Below are 15,661 nucleotides of genomic sequence, written 5' to 3' on the forward strand. Positions count from 1 at the left end.
TGGAAGGATAACGTTTTAAAATATTTGAATAAATATAAAAAATATTATATTCCTAAAAGTTTAAACTCTTTTAAAATGGAAAAGGGATCAGAAAATTTTAATTTTCTATATAAGAACGCTACTTGGTTTTGTTTAAGTCCAAAAAGTAATGTCCAATATTTTCTCACGTTGATTTCCGTATTTGTCAAGAAATTAATTTGTTCATATTAGAGTAATACTATAATTTTTTCTATAGAAAACTATTTCGAGTATGTAGTAAATAATACATAAGGTTTTAGCATATATTTATTTAAGAAACAAATAATAGAAATTCTCAAGGATATGAATGAATGAAATTTTCCAAGAACGTTATTTAAAATACTTTTTGACAAATGTTAATATCCTTACAACTTTAAAGCCCTTAAAAGGAATACTCCCCTATAAACATCAGGGTGATATTACTCATCAAATTAACTGAAGAGGTCCTTATATGAAGGGTTAATTACACTGCACGTAGAATTTCAACCTTCAAAAAGACACAAAAAACGCCGATACAAGTGAACTTAATTTTCGGCCGTAGAATCTAGTGACATACTCCGTTTGGAAAAGTTGGGTCAAAATCGGGAGGTATTGCATTTTAAAGTTTAAACTGATCCTGAGGTGTTTTTTGATTATTTAAATTTAAAAAACAAAACTCTCACGCATAGAAAAGTAAGTAAATACATGAAACTAGAGTCCATTTGAATTATACACATAATTAGACATAATTAGTGCGTATGTCTATGCGTGAAAATTTTTTTTCAAAATTTAAAAAAATAAAAAATCACCACATAAAATTTCATACTTTTTCATACGATTTTGACCCAACTTTTCAAAACGGATTACGCCACTAGATTCTACGACCCAAAATTAAGTTTAGGTGTCTCGGCGTTTTTCTGTGTCTTTTTGACCGTTTTTCATAATTTTTTTTAGACCGATTTCTGTTCATATAAAGTATCTTTACATCGAATGTCACTTCCCGACACTTTCCGGGGGTAGGGTCAATTATGGGCGGATCCACATAAAGTTTGATAGAGAGATTTTGGCTCCATTGAAACTTATGTGTGTCGAATTTCATCACTATACTCGTATTTTTAAACCAGTAATGAGAGTTAAAGGCATTTTCAGAAGGGGACTTTTTATGGGACGATCAACATAAAATTTGGTAGATAGGGTTTGGATCATAAGAGACTTACTTATGTCAAATTTCATTGCTATACTAGTATTTTTAAGCCAGTAATGAGCGTTAAATTCATTTTTTGAAGGGGACCTTATATGGGTGGGTAGGGTGAACTATGGACCGACCCACTTAAAACTTGATAGAGAGTTTTGGCTCCATTGAAACTTATGTTGTCGGATTTCATTGCCATACTCTTATTTCTAAGTCAGTAATGAGCGTCAAAGTAATTTTCTGAAGGGGGCCTTATATGAGGGGTAGAGTCAATCATATGCCGATTCCCATCGAAGTCAGTAGAGAGGTTTTGGCTCACAAGAAATTTACTTATGTTGAATTTCATCATTATACTCGTACTTTAAGCGTTAAAGTTATTTTCTGAAGGGAACCTTATATGGGGGGTAGGGACAATTATGGACCGATCCCCATAAAATTTGGTAGAGTGGTTTTAGCTCGTTAGAAACCTATTTGTGTCGAATTTCATTGCTATACTCGTATTTCTAAGTCAGTAATGAGCGTTATAGTAATTTTCTGAAGGGCGACTTATATGGGGAGTAGGGTAATTTATGGGCCGATCCTTAAAAAAGATTTTGGCTCGCATAAAACTGATTTGTGTCGAATTTCATCGCAATATTTGTAATTGTATGCCAGTCATGAGAGTTATAGTCATTTTCTGAAGGGGGCCTTATATGGGGGGTAGGGTCAACTATGGACCGATCAGCATAAAATTAGGTAGGGATATTTTGGATAATATGAAACTTACGTGCGTTAAATTTTATCACTATACTCGTGTTTGTAAGCCAGTAATGAGCGTTAAAGTAATTTTCTGAAGGAGACTTTATATGGGGGGTAGGGTCAATTATGGACCGATCAACGTAAAATTTGGTAGAGAAATTTTGGATCATAAGAGACTTACTTATGTCAAATGTAATTCTTATACTCGTACTTTTAAAAGATATATGCCCGTTAAAGCATGGGTCCACTTGTATGGGGGCTATCCGAAAACGTAGACCGATATTGCCCATTTTCAATACCATACAAACGTTCCCTATAGAGTCCGTTCGGACTCTATCGAGCTTTCAACAGACAGACGGACGGACAGACATGGCTAGATCGTCTTAGAATTGAATAAGGACCCCGAATATATATACTTTTGTGGGTCTATGTCCAATATTTCGATGTGTTACAAACGGAATGACAAAATCAATATACACCCCATCTATTTTGATGGTGGGTATAAAAACTGAAAACGCAGCTTCACTTTAAATGACCTCTAGTATCATGTGTATATGGTCTCGTTCAAGTCCAGTAAAAAAATGTAAAATTGTATCACGGTGTTATAGTTAGTTTGATAGTTAACCTCTTCGAATGTTCTATCGAGCTTAAAAACCCCATTTTTATACACACGTAAAACAATTTCTAGGATAACGATAAGTATAAGGTGTGTTTCAGAATTATAAGAACACTTTTGATTATATTATTTTTCATAAAAATGTTTAATAAATTTTATAAATTATTTTGAAAACATGATCATCTAAAACACCTAAGACAGTACCCAAAGCATCATTAGCAAGTACTAGCAATGTTGAGGAGTCAAATCCTAAAAGCGAGGAGGAAATCACTCACCCGCCAGAAGACAGAACAGCAGTGCTCTCCAGAATTGGGAATGTGTCTATTAAAAATACGGCTATTCCTAAGCCTGATAAGGACACCACAATGCCATCAACAGTATCCACTGCATTAATAGCCACTTCAGGCTATCCGGAGGAGTCAAATCCAAAGAGCGAGGAGGTGACCACCAACTCGCTGGAAGACAGTTTAATGGATGAACATGATTGAGGTTATCCAAATAAACCTCAATCGGAGAGAGACAGCTACCAACGCTCTGATGGCTAAAATCAACACAGGTAAAATACATATAGCTTTAATCCAGGAACCTTGGACGATTCGCAACAAGGTTTCTGGATTAAATCACGTAAATTTCCAACTTTTCTACGCTGATACAGGATCTCGCCCGAGAACATGTATCTTATGTCACAAGAACTTATGTTTTCTCCTCTCAACAGGATTATCAACATCGGATGCAACGGATGCCTTTCGATTCTCCGACACTACCACCAACGTCGGATCTGATGAAACTGGTTGAAGAGGCACAAAGAAAAAATAAGAAAATTGTAATAGGTTGTGATGCCAACTCGCACCATGTAGCTTGGGGTAGTACAAACACCAATCGCAGGGGACAAGCCCTCATGGATTTCCTTAATACTAAAGACTTGATTACATTGAACTTAGGTAATAAAGCTACCTTCGTCAATAAAATCAGAGAAGAAGTATTAGATATAACTATATGTTCAGAAGAGCTTATAAACGAAATTCAGGATTGGAGAGTTTCGGACGAGCACTCCTTTTCTGATCATCGGTACATAAGATTCAAAATACTAAGGCCACCACCAAAGCCGATAAAGTTTCGAAATAAGTCTAAAACTAATTGGACAATGTTCGGGACCTTACTAAGGAACCGTTTATGTCAGGACACTTTTCAATGTCGAAATAAAGAGGATATAGATGCCAAAGTGGAAACGTTCACAAGTGCCCTGGTTGAATCGTTCGAGGACAGCTGCCCACTTTTCGCAAACTATTTAACCGGGCACGGCGTAAAAAGACTGCAGTATACTTGGATGAGTATCGTAATAAACTTGGTGAATATAAGAAAATCGTTCGAAAAGCCAAACGAGACTCCTGGAAACTTTTCTGTGAACAGGTAGATAGCGTAAATGACGTATCGAAGATAAAAAAATTCCTATCCAAAACTCATGTCCAACCGGAATCTATGATCGATGATCGGGCAGGAGGCTTGAGGATATGGAGGAGACAATGAAACTCCTAATGGATTCTCATTTCCCACCCGGTATATCGAATAACATAGATGAACCGATATTGGAGGAAGGGGAGGGTAACACGGAAATAGTTATTACAACTGACATGATTAAAGCGGCAATCAAGAGCTTTGCTCCCTATAAAGCTGCAGGGCCGGATGGAATTTTCCTGGCACTTTTGCAGATGGAGGCGGGACTGGTTTCCGTACATCTGTCACAGATATTCACTGCATGCTTAAAATTGGCATATACCCCAGTTAAATGGCAGGATGCAAGGGTAATATTTATACCCAAACCAGGGAAACCTAGCTATGCAACACCTAAGTCCTATCGACCGATAAGTCTTACCTCCTTCCTACTTGGACGTAAGTCGATAGCATATTTAAAAGCAGTATACCATACAAAGACCTTAAATATAAGCAGCATGCTTATGTAAAGGGACGATCGGTGGAAACCGCTTTAAATGAAGTTGTCCACTACATAGGTGAATCTTTCGATAGCAAACTGTATACACTGGCGGAATGCATTGACATCGAAGGCGCATTCAATAACGTGCACACTGATACCCTTATCCAATCCCTAAACCAGTTTTATGTTGACCGGGTGCTCCGTAACTGGATCAATTACATGCTAAGGAACAGATGGGTAAGCTGCGAGATGTACGATATAACTATCAGGAAAAAGGTATTTCGCGGTATACCACAGGGTGGCATTTTGTCACCTTTACTCTGGGTTACCACGATTAATAGCCTCCTAATGCCCCTAACCGAAAAAGGACTTAGACCTGTCTGCTATGCAGACGATGTCGTAATACTTTTAAAGGGAAAGGATCCAAATTACTTGTGTAGAAGAGCTGAGGAGGCTCTGAATACGGCCTTGAGCTGGGCTCAACCGAGAGGCCTCAATGTTAACCCGGCGAAGACGGAAATCTGTCTTTTCACAAGAAAGACAAAAATTTCTACATATACTGAACCTTGCTTCCTGGGCAAGAAGATACCGGTGACAGACAAAGTTAAGTACTTAGGTGTAATACTTGACCGGAAATTAAAATGGAGACACCACATAGAGGATAGGATCAACAAGGCACATCGGTGCTGGGCGATATGTAGGAGAACCATAGGCATGAAATGGGGTCTTAGTCCTACTATGACAAATTGGCTTTATAAAAGTGTAATTAGACCAATTCTAGCTTATGCTTCAATAATCTGGTGGACTGCTTTGGACAAAAAGTGTAATATCAAACTACTACAGGGAGTTCAGCGTACATGCTGCTTGGGAATAAGTGGTGCCATGTGTACTACTTCAACCAAGGCTCTGGAAACGTTGCTAGATATTCCACCCATTGAAACATATATAAGATATGAGGCGGCGCTTACAGCCGAACGGCTCTTTACTTTAGGCGAACTGGCCAAAAACGGTTATAGGACACGTCATCAATGTATAATGGACACATTGGAAGGTTATACACATTCATCGGACGTGCCTGATCGCAAACCAGATACTGAATATGTCGGAAACTTTGAAACGCTAATCCCAGATATAATGTCTTGGTCAAGCGAAACATTAGAGCAAATACCATTAGGAATCCGTTGCTACACGGATGGCTCTAAATTAGGGGACAAAGTGGGCTTGGGGTTCTATATTGAAGACCCAGAAACAGAAATATACCACCGTTTACCAAATCATAACACAAGCTTCCAGGCAGAAGTACGAGCAATAACGGAATGTGTAAATTGGATTATAATAAATATGGCGCCCACAGCGCTTAATATACTTACCGATAGCCAGAAGGCAATTAGGGCGATATTAGGCGATAGAACTAAATCTAAGACCGTATTGGATTGTAAGAAAGCTTTAACTGAATACTCTCCCAGAGGTAAGGTTCACATCATATGGGTACCAGGCCACTCGGGAGTAATCGGCAACGAAAGGGGGAATGTAATAGCTTTAAAGGGTAGGGAGCTAGAGGCAGTTAACCTGACAAACGCGAAACCATTCGACGCTACAAAAGCTGAACTAAAATTATGGGTGAGAGAATCCCATAAGGCCTCTTGGAATAATGAAACAGTGGGTAGTACCACGAAGATCCTATGGGGTGACCCTGATGAGAGCAAGACGAAAAATCTCCTCAAAATGAGCAAGTCTGAAGTTAGTATGATGGTACGTATTCTGAGTGGACACACAGGATTACGAGCACATCTATACAAAATTGGACGTGCGGATTCAGACGAATGTAGAGCATGTGGAGAGGACAGTGAAACTCTGTAGCAATTTCTTTGCCATTGTCAGGCATTCGTCGAAGTTAGATCCAAGTATCTTGGAAGTGATGTTATTCCGGAAATAACATTCTTAACCAACACCGATTGGAAGATTCTTAGGAATTACGTCCAGGAAACTGAGTTTCTGAACATGGAAAAATAATACATTCAGTGAACAAATTTTTTTTTTTCTTGAATTGGAGCGCACAACAGGCCCGATAGTGGCCTAGGTGTACTTCTTCGGATTTGATGTAGTATACATCCTCCTATCAACCTAACCTAACGTGCTTTTCATCGATGTGCAATTTGTTTCCAGTTCTTTCGTATATTTTATAAATTATTTTGAAAACATGATCATCTTTAAACGTGCTTTTCATCGATGTGCAATTTGTTTCCATTTCTTTCGTAATTTCTAATATTTTTCAAATAACAAGTTTGCCTGTGTTTCAAAATTATCAAAATTATCAAAATATTTCATTACTTTTTTTGCTAATTCGCCCTCCCTTATATTTTAGAAGACTTAATATTCCAGAATTCACACTTTTTACTAAAGTTTTTATTATATTTTGATCAATATTTGATGATTCCTGAGAAATTCTATTTTTTCGTATATTAAGGTTTTCGTACAGTTGATTTCCCAAGTAAACTAGATTGGGTTGTATCCCCCAAAGATTTTCCATGGACTTTACATCTAGTTAGCACTGCTGACTACTCTTAAGCAGGTGTATTTTTGGTGTTAAACCAGTTTTTGAAAAATCTAATGTTGGGTATAAAAGCATTTTCTTGTTGAAAATTTAGTTTTTTGTTGGACTTTGTGTCATGAAAAACACAAAATTAATTTCTAGAGTTCTGGTGTAGGACGTGTTGTTAATTTTATATGACAGAAATTGGAATTGGAAACAGACGTCGGAGCACTAAGCATCAGCAACCCATCACCAAAATTTCTCTTGGAAAAGTTTAGGGAATCCTTGCTCATATCTTTCCAATATCCTCAATTTTCTATCTGGATTCCACTTTTTTCCTTCGAAAATATAAACTAATGTAAAATGTATAGTCGGTCGAGGCCGACCATATAATACCCTACACCTGTTGCCTGTTTTGTCGAGATACGACTATATTAAACATAATTATGAACTTAAAATCCCTATTCATCGGGTTCAGTTGTATGGGGGCTAGGTGAAATAATGGACCGATTTTAACCATCATCTCTGCCAAATTTTATTGAATTACCTTCAAAATTGCGACTTGTAGTTTGATTACAAGGTTTACAAGCCCTATTCGGGGGTTCACTTGTATGGGGGCTAGGTGAGAAAATGGACCGATGTTAACCATTTTCAATAGGCTTTGTCTCCGATACCATAGAAGATCATGTGCAAAATTTCATTGAATTATCTTCAAAATTGCGAGCTGTAGTTTGATTACAAGCTTTACAAGCCCTATTCAGGGGTTCAGTTGTATGGGGGCTAGGTGAAATAATTTTACCTTTTGCTGGGCCAGAGTGAACAAAATCTACATGGCATATCAAAGACACAATTTTTTTCTTTATTTTAGGACCAATTATATCCAAGATTTATGGCCTACTAAGTTGAAACATTAAAATAACGGAAAACTTCCAGAAATGCAACAAAAATAATTTCAAGTTTGTTTTTTTTTGTATATTTATAAATAGTAAATGCAAAAATGTATTATTTTTAAAAATTGTTTGTAGATCCATTCAATACTTGAAGAGAAATTCGAAAAATATATTTGATCTTATAATTTTAAAACACACCTTATGACTTAAAGAACGTTAGAGTTAGATTTACATATACATATATGGGCAATTTCGTGTCAAGGGATCCAACTCAAAAGATCGATTTGGATGAAATTTGCACCAAGGTTATAGTACTAACCTGGATAGTAGGCCAGACACAAATGTTCAGAAAATTAATTGCCAAATCTGAAAAAAATTTATTCTTGAGTTAAGGAAATAATTTTTTTGATAGATATCCCACTCGCATTCCATTATGGGACTATGAAGCCCTTAAAGGAAATTGTATGAGCTTTCATCTGACCAAAAAAAAATTAAAAAAATAATAATTTTTTTGGAAGCAATGTATTAATAGCTATCTGAATTCCTTTGGACAATTTTTTCTAGGACCAGTAGGGGAAAAGTTACACACATTTGAATAAAACCCTGTATAATCAAAAGGCCCCTCTAAGTCCGACAGTTCTTGACCGATTGAGCTGAAAATTTGTGTTTGACCTATTATCCAATTGTACCTAGTATCCAATAGTATTAACTTTTAAAATCGGAAGACATCGATTTTGAAAGTTGGGTCACAAAATTGCCCATATATATTTCATAATAATTTGTTAACATATGAGTATTATTACCTTGATGTCGCTACTACACCTTACAACGACATCTTGTCCTGCCATATTTGTTGTTGCTGTCATTTGCCCATTTGAAGTGGCAACAAGGTGTACATTGATATCAGATCCAACTAGATCTCCTTTACCTGAAAAAAATTTATTGTTATATTTTTATATTCAAATTGAAAGCAACTTATGTAAGCATTTTAAAACTTATACTATTTTGCAAGGTTGGAATCGATATCGATTAAATGCCGTTTAAAGTTGAATATCGGTATTAATACCAATACCGAATTCAAAAAACCGTGTCTGTGTTCTGTATTTTTTGAGTAGAGAAAAAAACATTGAAGTACAATAGTCTTCCACTTTTTAGTTGTGCGATTCAAAAAATTTTTAAACTGAACACATTATAATTAACCAAAATATATTTGAATTACGTGTGTTCACCCTCTTTTAAACAAGACGATTATAAATTTTTAGAATTTTTTTGTAGAAAGTTACAGAACACAGGCATTGCATTTAAATAATAAGTTTATTTAAAAATGGTTTTTATATCAAGCATTCAAGTATTATCTATTATGTTAATTGTTTTAAGCTGCAGGAAGTGGTTTAAAAATTCAGTTAAAATTTTCATCAACAATGTTTTGTGTTTTTTCGAAACTTATATCTAAACTATTATAATTACGTATAGAATGGTATGACGTTGGTCGTAGTGTCGGAGAATCGAAGGGAAGGTAAACAGATGCAAGGTAAATGTTGCTACAACCTTGCTTCAGCACAGTATTATCCAATGTTGACAATCCTGTTGAGAAGCGAAAACATAAGTTCTTGTGATATAAGATACATGTTCCAACCTTTTTCTTATTTTTTCTTTGTGCCTCTTCAACCAGTTTCATCAGATCCGACGTTGGTGGTAGTGTCGGAGAATCGAAGGGCAGGTAAACAGATGCAAGGTATATGTTGCTACGAAATGTATTAAACTTGGAAGCCCCACTCGAAAGTAAAACCGACTTGTCCCATAATTTGTTATTTTTTATCTCTAGATGTCGAATTTTTAAATGGGAACTTATTCCATTTTAAAATTAGGGATTTGTTTCATATGAAATAAATCCACAAAAAAGGGGTATTCTTTGGCGTCATAAAATAACTCCCCACGAAATAACTTCCCAAAACAAAAATGAAATAAGTCCTCAAATTTGGGGACTTATTTCATTATTAAATAATTCCCCATTTTAAAAATGAAAAAAAGCCCCAACGAAATGAAATAACTTCATAAATTAAAATGAAATAACACCTCATTTTTTAGGGATTAATTTCATATGAAACAAATCCCTAATTTTAAAATGAAATAAGTTCCCATTTAAAAATAACAAATTATGGAACAAGTCGGTCTTAGTGACATTTCTAAAAAAAGTAGGTCGCTCATACTTTCGAGTGGGGCTTCAAAGTTTAATACATTTCAGTTTAATCGCTTAATAAAGATTCCCTTAATAGCCGGCCTGCGGCCGGGCGCAAGGACTTTCAACTCTATGGTATGTCCAACAACGGCTTCGCTTAATAAATATTTCCTAAATAGCTGGCCTACGGCCGGGCGCAAGGATTTACCACTCTATAATATGACCAACACCGGCTTCGCTTAATAAAGATTTCCTAAATAGCCGTCCTAAGGCCGAACACTTTTGATACAAGGAGAGTGTATTCTTAGCGAAGCCGGTGTCCAATGTACCCCAGAGTATAAAACCCTTGCGCCCGGCCGAAGGCCGGCTATCAGACATATATTATTTATTTCGTGTGACAAATGTAATATAATGAAATAACTCCCCAAAAATATTTTTAGGGTTTTATTTCATTTTTGAATTTTGAGAAATTATTTCATAACGAAATATCTCCCCATTTTAAATGTGAAATAATGCCCCAAAAAACGAATTAAATCCCCAAATTTCGTTGTTTTTGCTTTCTGAACAAATCTTTAGGGAGTTATTTCTTTTTTGTTTTGGGGAGTTATTTCATGACGCCATTTATTTCATATGAAAAAATCCCTAATTTTAAAATGAAATAACTTTCCATTTAAAAGTAACTGTTTTTGTGAAGGGGAAAGGGGAACAAATAGATTATTCTTAAATATTGCAAATTGTATTTACTGTAGTTTATTTTTATTGTTGTCCACTTTAAATAAAAAAAAATACAAGAACCTCTTTTTCTTTATGTATTTAAGTGTTGTTCTGTTTATTACAATGAATAAGTTTTGTTTGCTTGATAGCCGCTGTTTTTTGTCGTTCGCTGGTCACTGATCAACTGAACTGCATGCATTTAAGAAACGCAATTATATGTACGTACATATGAAGTATGCGGCGAATTCAAATAGAGAGAGAGACATACAAAGAGCATAATAAAAACAACCATGCATTTACATGCATTCCAGTACACTAGTGGTGAATTAAATAAGAGCAGTTCAGTGCCAGTTGAATAATAATAATAATAATAATAATAATAATAATAATAATAATAATAATAATAATAATAATAATAATAATAATAATAATAATAATAATAATAATAATAATAATAATAATAATAATAATAACAATAATAATAATAATAATAATAATAATAATAATAATAATAATAATAATAATAATAATAATAATAATAATAATAATAATAATAATAATAATAATAATAATAATAATAATAATAATAATAATAATAATAATAATAATAATAATAATAACAAAAGTTTAATACATTTCAGTTTAATCGATTAATAAAGATTGCCTTATTCCCGCAAGGACTTTCTACTCTATGGTATGTCCATCAACGGCTTCGCTTAATAAATATTTCCTAAAGAGCCAGCCAACGGCCGGACGCACTGATTTACTACTCTATAATATGACCAACACCGGCTTCGCTTAGTAAAGATTTTCTAAATAGCCGGCCTAAGGCTGAACACTCTTGATACAGGGATAGTGTATTCTTAACGAAGCCAGTGTCCAATGTACCCCAGAGGATAAAACCCTTGACGCCGTATTCTTTCAATTTAATTTAGGAAGTTATTTCATTTGGTTGAAGCTTTTTCTCATTTTTAAATTGGGGAATTATTTCATAATGATATAAATTTGAGGAGTTATTTCATTTTTGTTTTGGGGGGTTATTTCGTGAGGAGTTATTTCATGACGCCGTTGCTACGACCTTGCTTCAGCACCGTATTATCAGATGTTTACAATCCTGTTGAGGGGAAAAAACATAAGTTCTTGCGACATAAGATATATGTTCTCGGGCGAGACTCTGCATCAGCGTAGAAAAGTTGGAAATGTACGTGATTTGATCCAGAAACCGTATTTCGAATCGTCCTGGGTTCCTGGACTAAAGCTATTTGTATCTACCTATGTTTATTTTAGCCACCATAGCGTTGGTAGCCGTCTCGCTCCGATGTAGGTTTACTTGGATAACGTCAATCATGGTTATAAATTAAACTGTCTTCTAGTTGGTGATTTGACCATGTAGCCTGAAGTGACTATTGAAATAACTCCCTAAAACAAAAATTAAATAAGGCGTCATCAATAGGCGTCGAACTCCCCACGAAATAACTTCCCAAAACAAAAATGAAATAAGTCCTCAAATTTGGGGACTTATTTCATTATTAAATAATTCCCCATTTTAAAAATGAAAAAAAGCCCCAACGAAATGAAATAACTTCATAAATTAAAATGAAATAACACCTCATTTTTTAGGGATTAATTTCATATGAAACAAATCCCTAATTTTAAAATGAAATAAGTTCCCATTTAAAAATAACAAATTATGGAACAAGTCGGTCTTAGTGACATTTCTAAAAAAAGTAGGTCGCTCATACTTTCGAGTGGGGCTTCAAAGTTTAATACATTTCAGTTTAATCGCTTAATAAAGATTCCCTTAATAGCCGGCCTGCGGCCGGGCGCAAGGACTTTCAACTCTATGGTATGTCCAACAACGGCTTCGCTTAATAAATATTTCCTAAATAGCTGGCCTACGGCCGGGCGCAAGGATTTACCACTCTATAATATGACCAACACCGGCTTCGCTTAATAAAGATTTCCTAAATAGCCGTCCTAAGGCCGAACACTTTTGATACAAGGAGAGTGTATTCTTAGCGAAGCCGGTGTCCAATGTACCCCAGAGTATAAAACCCTTGCGCCCGGCCGAAGGCCGGCTATCAGACATATATTATTTATTTCGTGTGACAAATGTAATATAATGAAATAACTCCCCAAAAATATTTTTAGGGTTTTATTTCATTTTTGAATTTTGAGAAATTATTTCATAACGAAATATCTCCCCATTTTAAATGTGAAATAATGCCCCAAAAAACGAATTAAATCCCCAAATTTCGTTGTTTTTGCTTTCTGAACAAATCTTTAGGGAGTTATTTCTTTTTTGTTTTGGGGAGTTATTTCGTGGGGAGTTATTTCATGACGCCATTTATTTCATATGAAAAAATCCCTAATTTTAAAATGAAATAACTTTCCATTTAAAAGTAACTGTTTTTGTGAAGGGGAAAGGGGAACAAATAGATTATTCTTAAATATTGCAAATTGTATTTACTGTAGTTTATTTTTATTGTTGTCCACTTTAAATAAAAAAAAATACAAGAACCTCTTTTTCTTTATGTATTTAAGTGTTGTTCTGTTTATTACAATGAATAAGTTTTGTTTGCTTGATAGCCGCTGTTTTTTGTCGTTCGCTGGTCACTGATCAACTGAACTGCATGCATTTAAGAAACGCAATTATATGTACGTACATATGAAGTATGCGGCGAATTCAAATAGAGAGAGAGACATACAAAGAGCATAATAAAAACAACCATGCATTTACATGCATTCCAGTACACTAGTGGTGAATTAAATAAGAGCAGTTCAGTGCCAGTTGAATAATAATAATAATAATAATAATAATAATAATAATAATAATAATAATAATAATAATAATAATAATAATAATAATAATAATAATAATAATAATAATAATAATAATAATAATAATAACAATAATAATAATAATAATAATAATAATAATAATAATAATAATAATAATAATAATAATAATAATAATAATAATAATAATAATAATAATAATAATAATAATAATAATAATAATAATAATGATAATAATAATAATAATAATAATAATAATAATAATAATAATAACAAAAGTTTAATACATTTCAGTTTAATCGATTAATAAAGATTGCCTTATTCCCGCAAGGACTTTCTACTCTATGGTATGTCCATCAACGGCTTCGCTTAATAAATATTTCCTAAAGAGCCAGCCAACGGCCGGACGCACTGATTTACTACTCTATAATATGACCAACACCGGCTTCGCTTAGTAAAGATTTTCTAAATAGCCGGCCTAAGGCTGAACACTCTTGATACAGGGATAGTGTATTCTTAACGAAGCCAGTGTCCAATGTACCCCAGAGGATAAAACCCTTGACGCCGTATTCTTTCAATTTAATTTAGGAAGTTATTTCATTTGGTTGAAGCTTTTTCTCATTTTTAAATTGGGGAATTATTTCATAATGATATAAATTTGAGGAGTTATTTCATTTTTGTTTTGGGGGGTTATTTCGTGAGGAGTTATTTCATGACGCCGTTGCTACGACCTTGCTTCAGCACCGTATTATCAGATGTTTACAATCCTGTTGAGGGGAAAAAACATAAGTTCTTGCGACATAAGATATATGTTCTCGGGCGAGACTCTGCATCAGCGTAGAAAAGTTGGAAATGTACGTGATTTGATCCAGAAACCGTATTTCGAATCGTCCTGGGTTCCTGGACTAAAGCTATTTGTATCTACCTATGTTTATTTTAGCCACCATAGCGTTGGTAGCCGTCTCGCTCCGATGTAGGTTTACTTGGATAACGTCAATCATGGTTATAAATTAAACTGTCTTCTAGTTGGTGATTTGACCATGTAGCCTGAAGTGACTATTGAAATAACTCCCTAAAACAAAAATTAAATAAGGCGTCATCAATAGGCGTCGAACTCCCCACGAAATAACTTCCCAAAACAAAAATGAAATAACTCATTAAAAATTTGTTCAGAAAGCAAAAACAACGAAATTTAGGAATATAATTCGTTTTTTGGGGCATTATTTCACATTTAAAATAAGGAGTTATTTCATTATGAAATAATTCCTCAAAATTCAAATAAATCCCTAAAAATATTTTTGGGGAGTTATTTCATTACATTACTTTTGTCACACGAAATAAATTTATTTCATTTCGTTGGAGCTTTTTTTCCTTTTTAAATTGGGGAATATTTCATAATGAAATAAGTTACTTATTTAATTTTTGTTTTGGGGAGTTATTTCATGGCGCCCATCAAATAACTCCCAAAAACGAAAATGGGATAACTCCCTAAGAATTTTTTCATAAAGCAACAACAACGAAATTTGGGGCATTACTTCACATTTAAAATGAGGAGTTATTTCATTATGAAGTAATTCCTCAAAATTCAAAAATGAAATAAATCCCTAAAGATACTTTTGGGGAGTTATTATATTATATTACTTTTGTCACATGAAATAAAAAATATATGTCTGATAGCCTGCCTTCGGCCTGGCGCAAGGGTTTTATCCTCTGGGGTACCGGCTTCGCTAAGAGTACACTCTCCCTGTATCAAAAGCGTTCGGCCTTAGGTCGGCTATTTAGGAAGTCTTTACTAAGCGAATCCGGTGTTGGACATATAATACAGTAGTAAATTCTTGCTTCCGGTCGTAGGCCCGATGGCGTGAAAAAATTCCTCAATTTAAAAATGAATGAAATGAAAAAATTCCTCAATTTAAAAATGAAAAAAAGCCCCAACGAAATGAAATAACTTCCTAAATTAAAATGAAATAACATCCCATTTTTGGGGATTTATTTCATATGAAACAAATCCCTAATTTTAAAATGAAATAAGTTCCCATAAAAAAGTAGGTCGCTCATACTTTCGAGTGG

At 34.4% G+C, this 15,661-nt stretch overlaps 1 protein-coding gene across 1 annotated transcript in view; it reads right to left on the reverse strand.

Moving 5' to 3' along the window:
* LOC119610424 (potassium voltage-gated channel subfamily H member 8) overlaps positions 1-15,661 on the reverse strand; it is a gene marked incomplete at its 5' end in the record, with an annotated part of 274,124 nt that overhangs the window by 71,958 nt on the left and 186,505 nt on the right. The window contains one exon of the mRNA XM_037965618.1: positions 8,703-8,827. Within this exon, the coding sequence (XP_037821546.1) occupies positions 8,703-8,827 (125 nt within the window). The remainder of the gene's footprint in view (positions 1-8,702; positions 8,828-15,661) is intronic.

The sequence above is a fragment of the Lucilia sericata genome, unplaced genomic scaffold (genome assembly GCF_015586225.1).
Source record: "Lucilia sericata isolate MDLA Ls3-8-SP2 unplaced genomic scaffold, ASM1558622v1 Contig000028F_arrow, whole genome shotgun sequence".
Taxonomy (NCBI): Eukaryota; Metazoa; Arthropoda; class Insecta; order Diptera; family Calliphoridae; genus Lucilia; species Lucilia sericata.